The sequence below is a fragment of the Triplophysa dalaica genome, chromosome 17, assembly GCF_015846415.1.
Source record: "Triplophysa dalaica isolate WHDGS20190420 chromosome 17, ASM1584641v1, whole genome shotgun sequence".
In the NCBI taxonomy this organism is placed as follows: domain Eukaryota; kingdom Metazoa; phylum Chordata; class Actinopteri; order Cypriniformes; family Nemacheilidae; genus Triplophysa; species Triplophysa dalaica.
The window spans coordinates 20,509,436-20,530,942 of NC_079558.1; the positions used below are offsets into that span (position 1 = coordinate 20,509,436).

The 21,507-nt window shown below is 36.4% G+C and overlaps 2 protein-coding genes and 1 long non-coding RNA gene across 3 annotated transcripts; 1 reads left to right on the plus strand and 2 right to left on the minus strand.

The window, feature by feature from the left end:
• Positions 1–787: 787 nt before the first annotated feature.
• Positions 788–8,020, plus strand: LOC130439511 (uncharacterized). Its single transcript, XR_008909460.1, has 3 exons — positions 788–902; positions 1,438–1,559; positions 7,861–8,020. It is a non-coding gene; the product is annotated as an uncharacterized LOC130439511 (long non-coding RNA).
• Positions 8,021–13,973: 5,953 nt separating this feature from the next.
• On the minus strand, positions 13,974–15,310 carry foxi1 (forkhead box i1). Its single transcript, XM_056771855.1, has 2 exons — positions 14,657–15,310; positions 13,974–14,497 (listed from the first exon to the last, which is right to left on the minus strand). The coding sequence occupies exons 1-2, from the start codon at positions 15,270–15,272 to the stop codon at positions 13,974–13,976; spliced, it is 1,140 nt and encodes a 379-aa protein (XP_056627833.1). The 5' UTR covers positions 15,273–15,310.
• Positions 15,311–17,982: 2,672 nt separating this feature from the next.
• On the minus strand, positions 17,983–21,117 carry LOC130438811 (sushi, nidogen and EGF-like domain-containing protein 1). Its single transcript, XM_056771001.1, has 9 exons — positions 21,063–21,117; positions 20,734–20,806; positions 20,548–20,571; positions 20,291–20,415; positions 19,894–20,172; positions 19,683–19,778; positions 19,463–19,601; positions 18,655–18,737; positions 17,983–18,529 (listed from the first exon to the last, which is right to left on the minus strand). The coding sequence occupies exons 2-9, from the start codon at positions 20,783–20,785 to the stop codon at positions 18,449–18,451; spliced, it is 879 nt and encodes a 292-aa protein (XP_056626979.1). The 5' UTR covers positions 20,786–20,806; positions 21,063–21,117; the 3' UTR covers positions 17,983–18,448.
• Between the last annotated feature and the right edge of the window lie 390 nt (positions 21,118–21,507).

Here is a 21,507-nt window from a genome sequence, read left to right on the forward strand (position 1 = left end):
TGGGTGTAAACTGGGACCAGCATGCAGCGGGCAGCTCCATCAGGTCCTGTGGTCTGGTCCTCTGCAGCCATTCTGCACTGTCAGCTTGATCTATGAACGCTGTAATCTGAGCTAAAGGACTGATGGAGGAACACAGAGACATTCCAGCAGCTCACGGGCCCACAGACATCTACAGGGGCCACTGGTGAGCACTGCAAAAATGCCAATCACCCCGACTGAGATTGATCATGCCAGACACTGACCTTCACCTTAAAATCAAAGATTCTCATGTGCAAAATGACCTGGTTTTATTTTGCATTTCTTAATCTGTTCAAGGCATTAAAGAATGGTTTGCCTGGGGATGTAAAGACCTTGTGTTTAACTGTCTTTGAATCAGTGGCTGTAAATGCAAAGATGTTTTAAACAAAATGTTTTAAAAAATGTTTTAAACAATAAAACGATTGGACTTTATTGACTTGGGTCAACAACCAAGCAACTCAAATTAGCAAATGACCTAGCAACCTATGTATGCAAAAAAACACCCCGTTTTTTGTTGATTGAACGATTCTTCAGTGAACCTAATAGCAAGAACCCTTTTTACGTAACACCATTCATTATTTACTTCGATAAAACTATTTTCTTTTTAAAAAATATATTCCACATTATTATACAGAACATAAACGACTATTTTAACTGCTTCAGTAATTTCAGGTAAAGTAGAAATTTACCTTGATACAGTTCATCTCATGTTCTGTCAGCGGGTGAAACAGTGAGCAGTTGCGCTGCAGTGGCGGCAGAGGTCGCTGTTGAGCTCCATGAGTCTGCACTAGATACGGCAGGCATGAGTTACATTATATCAGCAAAATATCAAAACACTATAAAACTAGAGAGCTATGGGAACTATCATCTCTCGCAGTCTACAGGTGATTTATATCAACAGACCATCACAGCGTGAGGTCGAACGATTTTTTCCACTTTTGCAAAGTTTGACATCTTGGATTTTATCCATACCGCCATTACTTAAGAGTCTCAGGCCTGCATTAAACAGGGATGGAACTTCGAATTTAGTGCAGGAAACCGTAAATGCAACTGCACCGTTTTAATGTTAATAAATACTTATGTTGTTTTAATGTCCTTAAATCATTATGGAACCATAGAGGCCTGCTTTAACTAAATCACGATGTCATTTCCGGGTTTGATGTGGAAAAGATCCCACATGCGAGGTCTTAACCCAAAGGTCATATTCAAGATTCGAGGGATTTGTAGGAATTTGAAATAAAAATTGAAAGGCCCCATAGGCTATACATTGGTCATTCCTTTGTCTATTGGGGGAAGACGTCAGTGTGAAATGATTTGTTTATCTGAGTCTTAGTGGACTCTCAGCTCCAGGAGCAAAGGAGTTGAGAGGGGGATTCCAAACATGAATTCTTATACTTGTTAATCTGTTTGGATTGACAGCAGTACTTCATGTCGGAATGGCTCTTGAGGGCCGGTCGTGAGGAGCCAAGCCTGAGCTGTCAATCCAGGTCGAATTCATCACAGTTGAGCTTTTAAATCTAAAGCTTTTACTCTGGCTCCAGGTAAAAACCTTTTTAACATCTTACAGAAATACATCACGTGCTTTCGGAAATTCGATAATTCCCACTTCAACCCGGAAATCATTTATGGAACTGTGCTCTTTTAATGTTAGCAGAGACATGTAACGTTGTAATGCTACTGAATCATAAGAAAGTTTTAATGTTACTAAATACTTTTGTAATTTAATCTAGATGTCGTTTACGGGTTGGAGTGGAAATTATTGAATTTCCGAACCCACTTGAAGGCAGCATAATCCTTTAAAATGTGTATGTTTCGTACAAATCGCTTGAATTTACACTTAAATTATAAAAAGTTGAAATTGTTCAAATAAATTGATTAAAATGGTTTGCTCAGCAGATTTTGTCCATGCAAGTTAATACTGCCATTAATGCAAAAGATAAACACACTAAACATTGAGACATTCACCTTCTTTCATTAGATTTCTCAAGGAAACATTTTACTTAAAACAAGAATTTTAAAATGGTGAAACAAAGATGCAATCTTTAGTGCTATTTCATTTTAAGGATTGGATAATTGGTACACCAATTTAAAAATACATACACATGCATGCATTTTTTTCAAACACAGTGACATATGTGCATTGTTTTTATTAGTATGTGTGTTCTCTGGAGATCAATCCCATGACCTTTGTTTTGCAGTGCAATGCTCTTCCATTTGAGCTCCAGAAACATTACTCTTGGGGTTCATGTAAAACAAGAACTAAGAATGCACAGTTTGACATAAATCCTTCTTCAGAGATAAATTATCCTGTGGCTCTCTGTAAAAATTCTTCCAGAGACTCGTAATAAAGCACCTTCTGTGCTCGCGATTACTACTGTCAGTCAGGATTCACAGATTTCTCAGTGTTTGTTCCATCATCTCACTCAAACAGCTAAATGACCATTCTCTGTAATTCAGCTTATCGATGGCTTTGTCCTACAAATTTCCAGTTATTTGATCCGATCTTGCGCAGAGGCGTCGAAGTAAATGAGGTATTGTCTGGTTGAGCAGGTTGCCTTACTTCTGGGCCACAGGCAGGCGTGAACTTGGCATAACGTCAGAAACAACAGAAGAGAGGATCTGTACAAGATGTAACCTCAGCACAGTCATTGCTTTAATTTAAAGGTGTCCTCCCACTTTAAACTTTCACACCTTTATAGTGAAAGATGGTTTCTGCGCGCATGCATGACCTGATGTTACTTCCTGGGATAATCTGAATCCCACAGTTTCTTCAGGAAAATCCTGATCATTTTTCTGTATAGGGAAGAAAAATCACAAACAAGATGTCTTTAATCTTCTTGTTGATGTTCAAAGTTCAGCAAAAAGTATTTTGCTTTTCAGATTTCTCAAATTATACACAATCCCAGTAATTTTAATCTTAACAGATTTTAAAGGGACAGTTCACCCAAAATTGAAAATTCTGGCATTATATACTCACCTTCTTGTCATTTCAAACCCGTATGACATTTTCCGCAAAACACAAAAGAAGATATTTTGAAAAAGTTTTGTATCCTTGCCGGCACCAATTCATTTTTATTATAGAAGCAAAAACAATACCAGGTAACAACATTCTTCAAAATAATTTATTTTGTTATTCTGCGGATGAAAGTCGTAAAGGTTTGAAATGACGTGAGGATGAGTAAATGATGACAGCATTTTTATTTTTGGGTGAACCATCACTTTAATGTGTCAAACCAGGGAGACAGAATGCTCAGATTAAGCAAAATACAAATGTCTGTGATCAAAAGTTATGAAATTAAGAACTGAGACGTTTCTCTTAAAATGTTTCTATGACCAAATGTTCTCAGCTGTACTGCATTTCAAAGCATTATTTAACATGTCAATATATATATATATAGCCTATTATGAACGTTAAAGAAAAAGTCAAGACAAAAATGAATGCCTCAAACACTCTGAACATCTCACTTAAAACATTTTAAAAATATTGTTTTCCATTTTCATGATGTTGAAAACTGAAAAAATATATTTTATGAAATGTCTCAGTGGTTTTGTGTCCATACAACGACAGTCAATAGGGGCTTATAATGTTTGGTCAACAACGTTGTTTAATATGTCGGCTTTGTATTTTCAAGGAAAAAAATCACTGACCGCTTTAAAATTTTCCTTTAAATTTTCTTTCGAGTTATAAAAATGCCGTGGAAATATTTATCTTTTCTTAATAAACTTTAACCTTAACTTTAACCGGGCAGAGTCACTCACAAATATTTCACCTTTCCGGCCCTTCAAATTGTCCGGTGTAAGTGAGCAGAAATCTGTATAATAGCGTCATAGATAAGAGCTTCTTCTCATCAGGTGTAATTGCTGTGTTTATTAAAGGTGACTCTCGCTCACCGCCGGGGTCAGTAATATGTGACGGAGATGATTGCTGTGTTGTGTTGGAGAACATGACTACAGTGCCTATGCGGTTCTCTACCGCTGACCTAATAAAAGAGTTAAAGAAATTGAGCCATTACGATGTCAGACCTCCTACTATTACGACTCATTAAAAGTGCTCAACCCCTGAATCAGACCCCATTATATTTATTGAATCTAGAAACTTTGATGGTGCTGGATGAAACGCTTCATACCGTGCACGCTTGTCCTCGCGCCAGCTGTTTATGATATCATCCACAGATTTCAGATGTGCAAAACATTTCAGGGTTAAACTTTAGAGTGGTTGTTAGAATTGCTCAAATGTTGCTCTTTGGAGAATTGATGGAGTTCTCGGATTTGTTTCATTTAAGCATCAGTTTAGTCTCGGATGTGTCTCCCAAAATTGTAATAGTAGAAACACAAATAAATGAGACAAATGTGGAAATCCATGAATAGGACATTAACACGGGCGAGTTTGCTGTGTATGGAGGTGTAAAAGGAATGTAAAAATCTGGTTTAGAGTAAATTTGATATTCATATTGAGATCTTCGATAATATATACTTTTGAATGCAGACTTGACAAATCTGGGCTCAGTTTGCAACTTTGTTGAGATCTTTTCTGAAATTCTTATATCAGAGACATTTCTGGCTCTTTTTCTCAGAAGACGAAACAGATGAGACTTAAAGGTTTCTGTTCACTCTCCGTTTAATCTCATTGATTTCTAGAAGACTGCGATATAAAAAAGACCTCATCTGTGTTTTTTCTTTCTTATAGGATTGGACACTTGCTCCCTTAAAGCCAATCATATTTTTATGACATAAATGGAAAACAATGCTTAACCAACTTTTGAACAAATAGTGTACATGTTTTTTTATAAAGACAAAGACACAATCTTCTGCTATCATGAGCACTGAAGAATATCACAGATGCATTATTCGGTCCGGTCCATTTGAGGGAACTGAAGCACACCCACTTTAATGAGTCAATGAAGCATTCTAATCTTTATGTACTTTACTCAGTCTCAGTCACAACATAAAGCTAATGTGCCTTTTGATGGTGTTAGATAAAGCTAATGTGGCCAAACAGCTGTGAATTGCATACTCCAGAAAGACTGTGTTAATGACAGTCACACTTCTGCATTGTTGACATGTACACAACCGGCCTTCTTCAGCCCGACACACAGCACAGACGCTCGGTCTCTTGTCAAATGAATCACATTTATGAAATTTCATCTCTGTCCTGCATCAATCAAACCTCAACATAACTTAACAAGAACAGCTTTCAAAGTTTGCATCTTAAATTCAGAGATAAAGTTCAGCAAAATTATTATAAAAAAATGCAGGTCCCGTGCAATAGTTATAATATAACATGTGCGTTTAATAACATTTTTTTAATATTTTAAATACATTGTATTTTAATATTTAATATTCTCCAGGTTTGATTAATTTAACCCTTTTGACGTGTGGGTCTGAGTAAAGTAAAGTAAAGTAAAGTAACGTTACGTTAGGTTACGTCAAGTTATTGTGTCATCTTTTTATTTAAATACAATTTTGACATTATAAAATTATATGATGTATATTGTAGAAACAAAACATTATTTTAATATGTCTTTTACAAACAAGCCTTTCCAGTACACCTTTTTAATGGCTAATATATGCTGTTGAGGTAAACATCATTTTAATTTTTTTACACATTTATTATGGCTGTATTTATTTTAAATCCAAATTATACTGTGGGTCCACCAGAGTGACAAAAACATACACATTAATAAAAAGTTCCTTATACATTGGAATTGTGTTATATACAACTAAAAACCCAACTTAAAAATACAAAATAGATGTGTCACATGTCATAAAATATATTAAAAACGTCCTTAATAAAATAAAAATAAATGAATGCATTAATCTAACTAAAACAACTGTGAACTAGCTCTCAGCATCTCAAGACATGTCCATTCCCTCAATCGATCTATACCTGCATCATTTTACTTTCAAATAAGTGGCACATGACCTCCAGCGATCTGTGACGTCTGAACAAGCCCAGGCCTGAAGCCTCTGCCTTTAACCTGTAGAGTCTCCGAGCTGGTAGACGTGCCTTGGCTGGCCCACCTCCCTCGGAGACGAACGGGACAGTGGACCTGCTGGGAACACATAGACAGACAGACTCTGACCTCCCCCACGCAGATCATTGATGTGTAACTGCAGGCAGCTAACCGCATTAGCATAGTGATCAGATAGTGATACCTTTTCTTTGAGTTGCATCAGGGACAGAGAGGGCTGGATAATGACGGCCTAATAATTACTCCATTTAGTGAAGGAGGGGCAGAAAGACACCTTAAGAAAACAGTTAGATGTAGATCCAGCGGAAGGTGAAATATTGGTGATAAAAGGCCGACTCAACGTTAAGAGGATAGTTTAGCCAAAGATGAAAATTCTTTCTTCATTTACTCACTGTCATGTTACTCCAAACCTGCGTGACTTTCTTTCTTTTTGTAGATCACAAAATGCTTTTTAAAATGAACATTGATATCCAAACAACATTAGAACCCCATTGACTTCCACTCTATGGACACAGAACCATTGAGACATTTCTCAAAGTATCTTCTTTTGTGATCCAGAGAATAAAGAGTCAAATGTTTGGGTGGAAAAATATTTTTAAATGATAGACTTTGAACTTAATTAGATAAAAGTGATTAAATGATGTAAAACTTTGTGGCTTTGTAAACTTTTTTAATTTTTAGTTTTTAGCGATTTGGAGACCTGGACTTCAGTCTCTTTCGCCGTCATTTGTGTCAGGTAGCTCACAGCGGGGACGAGCTGACAGAAAAGACTAAAGCACGTTGTCGCTGAACCGCAGGATAAATGTTTGGCTAGGCTTAACCTGCGGAGAGGCAGCAGGGGTTAAAACAACTACAAGACCTTTAAAAGATCTCACCCATGTCAGCTTCAAAGGGACCTGAATGTCACATAAGTGCACAGAAAAGCTTTATATCTCAATGATGATGGACTCTGTCCCAAAACCTGGTCAGATTCCCACAAAAGCACCCTTTCAAGCCATCACAGGTGTGTTACAGAGACATACAATGCTCCAAAATTATTTTAAGACATCTTGATGAATTCACTGGGAAAAAACAGAATATGAAGGATCACAGTAAACATGAAAAAGAGCATTCCAAATACGCTTATAATTTATTCAACACCAATTATAATAGAAATAAAAGTCTTTATTTTTATTAAACATAAGTGAATAAATAAAATTAGCATGAATCAATTTAACACTATATTTCTGTTTTCTATGCAAAATGAATGCTTACATTACTGGATAATCCTCACGTGCCAATGGCAAGTTATATTGAAATCTATAATTTAGTCAAGTCAAGTTTATTTATAGGCCTAGGACTTTTTACAATGTTGCATTGTTTTAAAACAGCTTTACATGAAAAAGAAGAGGGATATAAGTGTAAAGAGTACACACAGAGAAGACCATCCTAATAAAAAGAGTTTGTATGGATACAGCAAATTAATGAATCTTATTTAGTCAGGTCATTTTTTTTTAAAAACAGAGCCATTGTTTTGTTTTATAATTTGACAGCAATCTAATAAAATGAACACTGATAATTTAGTTATAAAATATATGTTTAATCATCAAAAATGTATAACAAGGTTTGAAAGAAAGTCTATCCGGATTTTACCTCATCACTAACGTTTATTAGAGACAAGTGCGTCTTTTAAAAGCGCTTGTAAACTATTGTTCCTGAAACTTCAACTTCACATGTGTGTTTTGTTTTTATTGAGTCATCTGTTGAAGGTTTTACGGGGAAATCTAACACCGGTTATCTTCTCAAAGGCAACAGCTGAGAATGCTGCGTGTAAACTTCTCATGTTCTTCTCTCTCACATCCTCTCTGCCGTCATGATTAAACCCTCACAGCTCCTGTTCTGAGTCTCCAGCATCAAGTCTGTGCTAAACATGACATCAGTGAACAACAGCGTTTTCCTGTCTCCCCATCAAAGCTGACGGCGGCTCATTTCAAGTGAGGACACGAAAGGTGGATGATGCGTGGGTCGAGCTGGCAAACATCATCCGTCTGTCACTCATCCCTCACTCGTTCACTCACTCACTTACTCAACTATTATGATCTCATCAGGACGAAATGTAATCTAATGACAACAACAGATTCCGGACACAGGAAGTGATGTCGTTTGCGTGTAATGTTCAGTAAAACGGTGGTCCTACAACACCAGAGGTGGTCTGTTTTTTTTTACAATTGTTTTTAATAAGGACATATCATAGGCTTCCATTGTTTTCAGAGCAGAATACGTAAACTTTTTTCTCTTAAGTCTAAACCAGACCTTTACAATATCATGAGTGTAAAATAGTTTCCCTTCAGTTTAATATGGAAAAAAAGCTCTTGATTGCCTAATCGAACTCTGTTTCAATGCCACATCTAAGAAAAGTAGCGTATAATTAATACCATTGAAATAATGTTCTGTATTCTAAATAGTCTAGATCGCAAAAATAGTGTGAATGGAAAGTTAACTACCAAATCACAAATAAAATGCAGAAAGGCCAATATCAGTCAAAATGGGTTGTGATATTAATTTGTCTTCACACTAAAAATTAATTTATCATCACATATGTATTATGACGTAAACCTTTGATGTTGAATCAGATCATTTAATAGAAGGGTCTTCTTCAGAAAATATAATTACTGTTATGAGAAAGACCATCTAATCACAGTCATTGAATTGAAAGAGACGGACTCACTCTTTCTTCTCTTCTTCAGATTGATAGCAGATTCCTCTGAAGTTCGCCCCAGCCTTGAAGTGCGTGCTAGATTAAGGTAGGGTGTGGTGTAGGGGAAAACCTGGTCTCTTTTGAAAGGGTATCACTAGACCCCACAGCAATGGATCAGCTAAATCTTACACAGGCCAGACTGGGGACACAACACCCACAGAGTGTTTCATGGATTAAAGGAATGATTTGGCATGTTTGGGGGTCTAATGCTACCTGTACGGATTACAGGACTTTAATGCAGTCAGGACAGCGAAAACATGATGATTGTTTGTGGGTACAGGATTGGCGATATGTGAAGTCCTTAGAAATAGAGGTAACAACATGTCCAAAACTGACATAATGAAATAAAAAATATTTAAACAGATTGAAATTAAAAAAATGAAATAGAATAAAATAAAATAAAAATAAATTGAACAACAAAATCAAAATAATGATGTATAAAATTAAATATAAAATGTTAAGTAATATTTAAAATGACTTTCACAGTCCTTATTAAACTACACATTCTACTACAAATACTATAAAAACACAATTTGTAGTCTATATAAAATCTATTTAATCAAAAAATGAGAATCCAGTGTAAGATATTCATCATAAAATATTTATGGACAGAAAGCAAAAATTATATCTTAGTTGGTTGGTGTTATGTCGAAAATAAATAAAACAAAATACATCAGGTAAAAAGATTTGAATACAAGTTTAACCTTAATTATAAGCAACAATACTAAGTAATAATTCTGAATATCTAGTAAAGTAATGACAAATCCCTGTAACAAATAAGATGACAACAGCCTTAAAACAACTTACACATCTGACAAATCTTAAATTGATTGTAATTATTATGATCGCAAATCATGTTCACTTGAACACGTTTATTTCTTATTTACTTGTACACGTTCTGTGAAGCTGCTTTGAAATGATGTACATTGTGAAAAGCACTACTTCACTTACATTCTTGTCGTAAAATCTTGTTTTCTAAGGTTTAGAAAAAAAGCACAGATTCTGTCATACAACAAAATTATAAACTCATTATAATCCGTCACAGTTCTTTAAAACTAAATATATTTTAAACATTGAAACTGCACCGCACAGAAAAGACTTGTGGCCTATATTTATGTGATAATTTTCTTTTAGACAATTTTTTTGTTGTTGATGATGCAAACACTATTTCTCAGTAGGCCTATATCAGACACTCTTATTCTCCTACTCAGTGGCTGAAACGGTTTAAATCATTTTACATGTGAAGTGGTGACAGTTCAGAGTGCTTCTATGGTCCTGACTCTATAAACACATCCATATGGAGGCTGCCAGGCTCATCTAAAGCCATTATCAACCCATACATTACCTCTTTTATGGGCCCTGCAAGGAGTCTGATGAAACCGTCATGCCAATGCATGAGAATTATCCCCAGATATCAAATGTATGCTTCATCTCCTTACAGAGCTGCACGAAGCCGTCCGTTCCCAGCCGCTGGAGGTTGGAGAACGAACCTGTGAGCTGTCAGCATATTGTGCCCTTCAATATTTAACTACCTCAAGAGATCTGCCAGTGATATTAGATATAAGACCTTTAATTCCCGCTGACTGCTACAAGCAGATGTTTAACGTCAGGTGCGATGAAGACAGAGTAATAGTCAGAAATATCATGTTCACCGGGTCAAACAGATCAAGCAGGGCCGGGTTTTATATGGAAGAGTTTTCACACGATGGATGTCAATGGGGTTAAATTTTGTTTGTTTGCCAAACATTCTTCAGAAAATCTTTTTTTCTGTTGTGCTGAAGAAGAAAGTTTTGTAATAGTTTGCAATGTCGTGAGGTGTGTAAATGATGAAGGAGTTTTCATTTCTGAGTGATCTATCCCTTTAAATGTGAAAAAACGTCTTGTTTGTAGTCACCTTGTAACTTCATAGTCTATTTATGCAGTTTAATTGCTGTGATTCTGTCCATCCAGAGCTAAATTCTGTCCGGCTAAAGGAAATGATGTTTCACACCTCCCAGCATGCAACAGTATCCTCCAGTAACTCATCAGCTCACCGTGGATCTCTCTCTCGCTTGTTGAGTGACTGCACTTCCCCAGGCTGAGTCTTATCTCCGCGGACAGAAACATGATTCCTCGAGGTCCAGCAAACCGTTTGTCTTTACAAACTTACTGATCGAGCACTCAGCACCTGATCTCTGAACTATTTTAACACTAAAACTGTGTATTCCCTCAATGTGAGTGACGTATGGGAACGATCCTAGGCAAAATGACACATTCTATCATGCACCCGTGTCATGCAATTTCATATGATAATTTTGGATTCCTGTGTTTTTCCACTCTTTGAAACCAAGGATGTCAAAGTGTCAAATGTCAGTGGAAAGTGATATTTCCTCTTCCTGCTCAGGATTAGATAAGATTAGATCAGATTGGATTATACCTGAATAATCTTAAAACCTGAAGTCTTGCTCTGAAGTCTGAGCAGCTGATGATGTGAAGAAGCACTGTAGTTTAGTTTGCGAGATGACTAAAGAGTTTAAACGTGTGATAAGAGTTTTACCTCAGGAGGGGGACTGGAAGAACATCACCACCCTTTGAGACCCCCACGGTGAGGCATGCTGACCAATCCCTGCCCCAGGGCATCCTCACCTCCGGGACAGAGACCTGGCACCTGAGAGATGGTAAAGGTGAAGGGTGAGGGCCCCAGGGGCCCCTGTTAGTCTAGTCCAAACTTTTAACAATGTTACAAAAATGCAACATCTTCAGTCTCCAAGTGTAATCCATCTGTGTGGAAACAACCAAGATTACACAGAATTTTTTTTTTGGATATTTTAGATGCATCACTGAAAATGGACTGTTACCACTTTAAAAGTTATTTGTGTCTTTATTATCTTCAGTTATGTATAAGATTACACCTTACCATAAATCTAATATGTATTGCTATTGTTGGTTTGTATAAATCTTAAAAAGCAGAAAACTAAATGATAAGCTCCTGTTTACATTTTTTCTCACATTAGTATTTTAATCCTGGAGGCGAATTATTCAAATAAAATAGCCCACTTTTCGTGATTTGTGTGTGTTCTTTTGCATATTCCTTTCGTCAAGAGCAAATAACACATGTTAGAATATGGTCATGCAGTTTCGATGTTTGAGGCCCATCAGTCTGTACATATCAACACATTTCACAGGTGCGCATTTAATTGCATTGTACAATTATTTATGCAAATGTTCTGAAACCATTCCCACAATGTGTAGCAGAATGGACAAAGATTTTCTGTTGTTTTTGTAAAAGTTTTGGATGTCTCAGTTTGTGGAATAGGTCAAACAAAACTAGCATTTCTCCCAAGTTTGGTTATAAATAGACTTTCTGTTGCGCAAAACGATTATACAGATTATTAATCGTAAAAAATATGATTTTAGGGATATTACAAATAGCGTTATTCTGTGACATCAAGTAAAGTTGTAAACACCTTAATTAAAAAAATATATATATTAGATAACTTATTACTTGATACTCAATACCGGTAATATTATTCATGCTCAATAAAAATGTGTCGATCTCGTGGAACAAGAATGCGCAAGAATGAAGGCACATGGAGGGAAATTAGTTTATTCCCAGATCCGCGGTCTCTATGTTTTCTCGGGAGAGCAGCAGGGGTCTCTGGTGATGCCAGATCCGCTTGTGTTCCAGTACCGTGGACACGAATCTCCTGTCACTTCTGCTTTATCCCACACAACAGACAATGTGTTGACATTATGAGGTGTTTCTTTTCAAAAGGTTTCTTTAAAGACACCATTCGATGGCCAGAGTTAGCGTAATGTGTTTTACAAGAAAACATTTTTTATGCAAGCAAAGAATAGTCATTTAGCCGTAGAAACACTAAGGTTTGGGTAAAGCCATCTGAATTGCCATGGTTTTATGAACTGAATTACTATAACCATGTTTTTACTGAAAATACTGTGGTTAGACTATTGTTCCTGAATTTGTTGTAATGTGGTTCTATGGACTCATTTGGTAAAAACATGGTTTATTTTCGCAAGAAGTTAAATATATAAAGTAGCAAATTTGGGTTAAACTTCTGTAAATAAAATTAAAGCTATAATCAAACAGCTGAACTTTTGAACTCTTCAGATATGAAGCTGAGCAGGCTTGTTAAAATCTGCTGTACTTAAAGTGACAAGGGGAAAACTCAATCTCACACGCTGGTTTTATGTTTAGACCGGTCTGGAACGAGATGCGGAACCACTGCGTAATTCGGCAGATCAAAGTATTTACACTATCACTCATTTCGGTGTGTATGTGTTGGTAGTTAATACACAAGCTGTGGTGCTGAAAACTGCACTGGCATAATGAGGACATTGAACAGTTAAATACGTGGCGCTGTTTGCAGAAAGCAATTAGGAGAGCGCGCAGCGGGGGCGCGGATTAATTCAAACGCACGATTAAACTCGAAATTCTTTTGATAAATAATTGTCGAGCCAATGTGTTTGCAGGAGTTGATCTGTTATGGAAAGTGATGTGGTATTGAATATTTTTTTTAATGAAATACATTTTTGTTTTCAGTGCATGCAACAACATTTAAATCTATCTCAGGGGCCTATTTCAGTTCGTGCTTCTGTTCACAAACAACCACAGTTCAGTGCAAAGGCTCAAAGTGTGTTGCAATAACATACAAGAATTGCAACCATTTGAAAACTAGTTGCATGTACATGCAATCACTTCTCAATTGCTGTTTCAGTTTGGTGCATGTCTGCGGCCACCCGCCGATCGCGTGGGAAACCCTGTGAGTTCATGTTTGATGTACTCTTGAACATAGCAACACACAACATGAGCTTGTGTCAGATCAGACTTCAGAATGAAAAATGTAAACGAAAAGAAATAGATGCTGCAGACACATATCAGATGTATGCAAGGTTTATTTACAAATCAGTAACATTCGATTTAAATAAAATATATATACATTTCTTTAAAAAACAGCATCTTTGAAAACAGTTGTCATTGCATAGAGCACGTACATACTGATAAATCACCGTTTGGATCTAATAATGCAACAGTAACATTTATTGGCAGAATAAATGTAGTGTAAATGATGCAAACCCAAACCGAGAACATGCATAGAAAAAACAATATCATGTTCATTGACTTGAAATAAACCCCTAACTTTGGAGCTTTGTCTGTGAAACAAAATGGTGTAAAAACGAAGGGTAATAGATACAGCAAGTCCATATGTGCTCACAGAGCACATTAGAGATTAAACAGTCTACGATCTCTACACCTCTGTTCCATCGCGGTTGTATATGAGATTGTTAACACTGAAATGGTTGGAGAGTGAGTTGATCAAGCCGCTGTTATTATGGGATGCGGTGTAGTAGTTGAGTCTGTTGGTGTTGAGATGACTATGTTCTGATGGAGGGGCCACCTCATTTCCAGACATGCCATGCGTAAAATCCCCTAAATGTCCAGAGCTGACGTCTCTGCTTCTGATCCCATTCCCCGTTCCTGCCATTATTGAATTCATGTTACCAATAAAGTTGTTAAAGCAGGGACTGTGCTCTGCGGACGGTGAGGGAGAGGATTTGGGTTCGCTTGAAGTTGGAGAGTTTTGCAGACTCGCCGGGGACGCGCTCATCAGACTTGCGGTATCTGCCAATTTGAGCGCGTCTTCGGATTTCACTGAAACGACACCGGCGCTTCCGCTGTTTCCATCTGATCTTCTCTTTCTCTTCCTTCTGAAGTTTCCATTGTCGAACATTTTTTCGCAGTTGGGATCCAGAGTCCAGTAATTTCCTTTACCTAATAGAATCAAATAATAGAGTGATATTAAATTCAATGTAACAAACGTTCAATCTATGTAAATTAAATTAAGCATGACGGCACAATTTAGGCCTGTTGCAATGATAAAAGTTGATGCACGAAACACTAGGAAATTCTTGTATGAACAGTTAGACTTACCAGGGTCGTCCTCGTCCCTCGCCACTTTCTTGAAGCAATCGTTCAATGACAAATTGTGCCTGATGGAGTTTTGCCAGCCAGCTTTACTTTTCTTGTAAAATGGAAAATTATCAGCCACATACTGATAAATCTGACTGAGCGTCAGTTTCTTATCCTGCGCGTTCTGGATAGCCATGGCAATGAGCGCTGAGTAGGAATAAGGCGGCCTAACCATCTTAAAAAGTTCTTGCTGACTTGAAATGGAGAGCCACCCGAGATCCGCACTTCCAAATCCCGTGGGAGGAGGAAGAAACTGCCTCTGGTTCGATCCAAATCCTGACTGAATGTACCCTCCATTTGCGCCCGACAGATACGGAGACGAGGTAATACCCGGGCCGTTCATCCACAGGTAAGGGTTGGTGCCAGGTGACGCGTACTCGCCAAGTCCATAGCCGGAAGGGTGCGTTGGTGGCCTTTGCGCGTGGTGATGGTGAAGATTCTGTTGGTACATGCTGAAGTTGGTGTCGCAGTACACGGTCATGTCCAGGATGTCCTGTGCGTTATGGTGCTGGAGGGTCTGCTGGCTCGTCGGCTGCTGCCCAAACGCGTTCATAATCCGCTCTCCTTCTAGAAGCATGAAGCGAGCTGAGTTTCAGTGATCAGACCTGCTGGGTGTGCTTGTCTCATGAGTTTCCTCGAGAGTGCCAGACTGCGCTACTGGGAGGGTTATTTAACCTCTCCATGAGCGCATGCAGTGAATGAACTGCGAGCTGACGACCCCGCCCACTGTCACGATTCTCTTCAATTAACTTCTTCCAATATGCATCAATTTGGCGTCAAGATCTTAAAGCTGATAAACATGTGCCATGAAGGTGTTTGAAGAACCGCCTCATTTTTAGTTATGCAAATTAAATCAGTATAATTGTAATCTACTAATATAATAATCTATAATAATCTATTTAAAGTGTTTTTGTGGTTATTTATGGAGACCTATTAAGAGTTCAGATACATTAAAAAAAGATATCATCTTTTGTTAAAAAAACAGCTGATATATAAATTAGGGTAATACATAAATAAAAACCTCACATAAAGCAATAATTATTTAAATATTAAACAGGTAACTTTGAATAGCAAAAGTCAAATATTATTTTATGGGAAACGGGATTCTAACAATGAAATGAGATGGATGAGACAATGCAGATGATAATGATGTCCCGTGTGTATCATTTGTAATAATGTAAATGTATCATGACTGAACACCCCCCCCCCCCCCCCCAATTATTTAAATATCATAACAATCAGAGTGAACACAAACAGTATCGCTTGAATTTACAGATGGATAGACAAATGAAATCCATATGATAAAATAGAACTGCAGGTTTGAAATACTAACTATATATTATATAAACTAATTAATGTCAACGGATAAATCATTAATAATGCAATGAAATAAGCAAATATATGATAAGAAGTTAAATGTTTAAATTAATAATATTTTTAATTTCATATACGTTTACGCAATATTAGCCCACTTTAAAGTTTTCTCATGAAAATTCCTTATATATAATCATAGTATTTTATTATTACAGCTTTTTATTGTTAGATTCAGTCAGCAATTACATTATAAACCAAAAATCCCTAAATGTTGTAAAAGGCGTCGGAGTGAGAAAAATGACCACACAATAAAGACGAAGATAGTATTTCAAAAAAATAATTCTGTAAACAGCTTGCCTGTATTTTAAAACACAGTCATGTAATTCTTATGTCGATTGTAATATAAATTTGTAGCTAATAAAATACCAATTTCCCTGCATATATGCTTCTCTGTTTGCACATATTATCACCCTCATCCATTCGTGAACATTTCACCTGCAGTGTGTTTGGGGATTCGAAGACAATGACCAACAAATGTCCCTGTTCATACACAAACTACAGTAGAAAAATAATATCCACTCATGATTTTGTCAGTTTAACAATAGGAACAGAGAACTGTTATAAAACGCAAACAATGTGACCTATTTTCACATCAAAAACGAACAAAAACTAAATTTTTACCCTAAAAGAATCATTATGCATTTCACAAAGGAAGCTCTTAGACTGTATTAACATTGTTTTAATACATTTGGTGAAACCCACAACTATTAAGATATGAAAGCCGTCAAAACGTAAAAGACACAACGTCACGTGATTCAATTTTCCCATTTATTTCAATTGTCATGGCCAGCCAGGTCACATTAGATATCGCCACCTATCGCTCATAACTCACATCAACCGTGGATCATCTTGAGATTTCAGAGATTTTACCCAAATACAGGGTGTTCCTATGACGTGAGCCATATAATAACAATAAATGAATAATACTAAATTATATTGATAATGTATAATAATAAAACAAAAAGCAATCTGGAGTTGATGTATAAACCAAAGTTTGTTCTGTCAACAATTATTCCGACCATGATAATAAAACAACCCAGTGTTCACTATCTTAGTGTATGTTTCCCTCTTGTGGTGAGAAAAGGAGTGGATATTTTTTGGTTTAAATACTGATGAATGTAAAAATCAGCTCGGCCTATAGTACCGTAGTACGCTATATAAATGTATGAACTATTCTACAACCTTATGTTATCAAAAAATGAAAATACTACCTAAGCAATAAACTAAAATAAATTTTGGTTCAGACACTAACTTACTATAATAAATAAAGAACTTAACCTAAATTTGAAAAATTATATTAGCCTATATTGAATATTTTAATGAGACTATATGTATCCTAAATATAAATAAATAAGAAGAAAGCACCAGGCTAACTTTACACAGGTTTTTTGTCTCTCATGTGTTATGGGGACTTTCCATAGACATTTTATGCTGTACATGTCTATATCACCCTAAACCCAATCCTCACACAAACCTTTCTGCATTTTACACATTCAAATACACTTAGTCTAGTTTTATTAAAAGCTTTTTCCCCACGTGCCAAAATGATGCTGTTTTACTATGTTTCTATTTAATTGTATTAATTTGTACATTGATTTCAGCTTTTACTGGATAATCAACACACAAGGCTCAGGTTATTAGAGATGTTCATTTACGTCCTCTGATATTTGTTGGCACAGTAATGTTACTAGACAGAATAACAAATAAAATCAGGTGTTGTTGCTAATATCTCAAATCTTACAATTTACCAATTATATAGTTTTTCCCAATAACATAATAATTCTTTAACATAATAACAATATCATTTAGTTAATGTGGTCTTATGACACATAACATTGTCAATAAGAATATTTTTTTTTACAAAAACATTTTAAAGTTTAAAATGTTTTGGAAATATTCAGATTCTCTCCCTGGAGACTTTGTTTTAAGGGGATAGTGAACATGCAGGTATTTTTGTATAAAATACATTATACTTTTATTAACAGGAATTAAACAGGAGCAACAGGTTTGAAAAGTTTTTTCAGAATTAGAAAACAGATTCTTCCAATAACTTCACATGAGATTAGATCAAATGTCATAATGGGAGTTGTGTGGCATGAGAGGTGCTCATTGTCATGTCTCTAACTTACTGTAGCACACAGAGGACAAGATACACAACTGTATGATTGTGTTTGTGTGGATTACGTGAGACACCGAAGGGTAACAACAGACAGAAAAAAATGTTTCCCTTCCAGCAGAGCAACATTCCTTTTTAGCAGTTGCTTGACTTTTAAACAATGAACGTGATAAATTGCATGTTAAAGCAACATATGATTTATTTCTTGACATTAAACAATGATTGAAACAGCACTGACATAAAACACATTGGCCCTTCTAACATTACGGTGTTGCCTTTTCCACCCTTCTTAAATTCAGCTCCAAGCTGCTTGGAAAACCTCGATCAACCAGCTCTTGTTTCAGCTGAAAAATCAGACAAAAATGTTCAAATGCTCTTAGGCAAAATTGACATGTATGAGAAGTGTATTTTTATATTATAATTATAATTAATAATAATTAATAATTATATTATTGTAAATGCAACATACTTTCTCCAAAATGAATGGAATGTTTCCAATCTCTGTCAGATCCGAATATGAGGTGACTCTTATTTGAAGTCCAACGACAGTTTCTAAGAGACACACACCACATGACATATTGTGTTGAATTATTCATACAGTATTCTTGAGTATACATGAACATTGTACAGGAAAGATATATTAACATCACTGTGGGGAAGTCACGTCATTGCTTTTGAACAGAACCGTTGTGTTTTCTGTGTCTTTGGTGTTTTATAAGTGGAACATGCATGTAGTAGACACGTAAAATTGCTAAAATTAAGTGTCAGAACAAAAGATGCACTCTATCTAAAAGCGAATGCTCACCCAGACCTGCCTGAAACGCCTCCTGTAACCACACCCCCACAAATCTACATTAGTTCCTGGTATGATTTAACAAAGACTGGCCAAATGTATAGCAAGTAGGTGGGCGTGCCTGTCAGTACAATTGCTTTGGAACCACGATGTTCCAAATATGGTAGGAGGCGTCACATTTCCGTCACACGCTTGCAGTATTCGACCAATCACCACGCACTGGTTAACTTGCCAATCATAGCACACCTCGCTGTTCAGAGCGGTGAGTTTTGAAAAACATCTGCGCGTTTCAGATAGGCGGGAAAAGGGGAGATACAAACATGCACAATGTGTGGAAAATAAATCGTTTTTTAACCTACATCGTGTAGACACATTGCATAGCATCTCAAACACACGAAAAAAACATTTGTTTTAGCTGCCTCATATCACCCCTTTAATAAATACCGACATCTCCTAAGCAAACTAAAATGGTTTTGCATGTTACCTTGTTCACTGTCCACCCTGAAGACCCACCGACCCGGAACATTTACGTTACTGGAGTTCTTTAGGTTCGGAATGGTGTTTCCATCTCTTGAGTCAGGAATGACAAAATAACGCGCAGAGTTTACGGTGTCATAACCAGCCTGAAAAAAACACAAATCATGTTATTATCATTCGTAGAACATTTTTGCAATATTTCATGATTCTTTTGTGTGTTCGTTTACCAGCACCAAATCTGGTGTCAAGGCAATGTCTTCGTAATTCATGAGAACAAAAGACAAATAACCGTCTGAAATTAAAACCACTTGAAACGAGGATTCCTGCAAAGATGAGAAACGTGTCAGAGCTTTGCATGTCTGAGAGCCACACATCACTCGACACTGTCTGTGATCTTCCATCACAATCCATCAGGGTAAATGAAGCAGCCGAACTCACCGTGCCGGGGTGAAGAAAGTACGCGACTCGGTGCCAAGTTGCCACAAACACCCAAGTTGCGGTAAAACTGAGATCGGGGAAATAAAGGTTTATGTCCTGAGTGGCGTTTGCGAGCAGATCTCCTTCTATGTACTCTTTATATGAGATGAAACCATTCGGACTGACGTCAATGTCGGTCCAGAGAGGAGCGATGATATCTTCACCACTGTAGCTGGGTGGAGGGTCAGGAATAAAATCTGTTGATGGGTGGATGAATGAAAGATGCCCGTTGTTATTCACCTGCAGAAAAAAAGACGATATATCAGTCAACAGAGAAAAATACGACATTATGAACTGCAATGTATACAGGTTATGTTTGCAAAGCATTTTAAATAATAAAAATGAAACCGATTCTCACATAGAGCTGGTGGTACATACGGCCAAAGAAAACAAAGTGACGCGACAGGCCAACATAAGTTGAGTTTTCATCTTCAACAGCAATACTTCCAGCGACTGAATCGAATGGATAGAAATTCCCTGGGGCTTAAAAAAAGAAAAAAGAATTTAAGGCTCAAGTGATGATAATCTGAATGGTTCATTCATATTCATTCTTTTACTGCGTTGCATGTTCAACAGGGTGAACTGGTTTTAGTTCAGATCTAGGCCTATATTTACCCATTTGTGCTGTTGTCACCTGATCTGTTGAGGAAAACAAGCAATATTTGTATTTTTTACATTTTACATTACATTTTTTATTTTTGTATGAGTATTTGTATTTGTAATGTATATTTAAATACAATGGCATTTGTGTTTAGATGTTACAATGATAAGTGTGACATTCAAATAGAAAATCAAACTCACCGAGTGACAGGATTGACATCAACAGCAGGAGATGTTGCTGAAGAGATCTCATGATGACTTTGGGGTCCTGGTGCTGTAATAAGAGACAGCTTTAATATTTATATCCCGAACACTTTTTGATTTTTTTACGTATTTGCACTGAAAAAACAATATACAGGTATATAAAAAACAGCGAATTTGGACATCTGCGGTTTCGGAAAAACGACATGTATATATACACACATAAACATTAAATTATATTACTCAATATGCAATGGTTTTAAACAATATCCATCAAATACATCAAATAAAAATTAAATACATTAAAAGAGATGTTTAATTCGTTATACCTCAAACAGGTTTAAGGAGCAGACTGGTGATCTTGCTGTAGGTGAAATTCCTTCAAATCACAGACACAAACTGTGACTCGAATTTGACTCGCTTTATAGTTAAGGGAGGGACACACACATGAGAGGGATGTCCTTTATGAGAACAATGCCTGCTGAAGTTTGCCTGATAGAGTATTCTTGTGTTAAGTTGCAACTGTTGAAAGTTTAAAGGAGTAAATATACACTACTGGTCGATAGTGATTGAACACTTATGGACTTATGGATATTTTTTCCATTTACGAAAAAATAAGATCATAAAAATTGTAGAATTATACAAAGGCGAGGATTATGCTATACGACTCAAAAATCTAATCAAAAAATAAAAATTGTTATAATTTTCTGTCTTCAATTAAAAAGTCACTTTTTGGCTAAAATTTACATAATTTTGCAGATAAGCTACTTTTTG

Bases quoted from the DNA above. Each gene is read 5' to 3' on its own strand.
- foxi1 (XM_056771855.1), bottom strand. From the start codon at position 15,272: ATGCTTCTAGAAGGAGAGCGGATTATGAACGCGTTTGGGCAGCAGCCG. The intron at 14,498-14,656 runs GTAAGTCTAACT...TGATTCTATTAG, and splicing joins GAGGGACGAGGACGACCCTG to GTAAAGGAAATTACTGGACT.
- LOC130438811 (XM_056771001.1), bottom strand. From the start codon at position 20,785: ATGAGATCTCTTCAGCAACATCTCCTGCTGTTGATGTCAATCCTGTCA. The intron at 20,173-20,290 runs GTGAGAATCGGT...TTTTTTCTGCAG, and splicing joins GTATGTACCACCAGCTCTAT to GTGAATAACAACGGGCATCT. The intron at 19,602-19,682 runs GTAAACGAACAC...TGTTTTTTTCAG, and splicing joins TGACACCAGATTTGGTGCTG to GCTGGTTATGACACCGTAAA.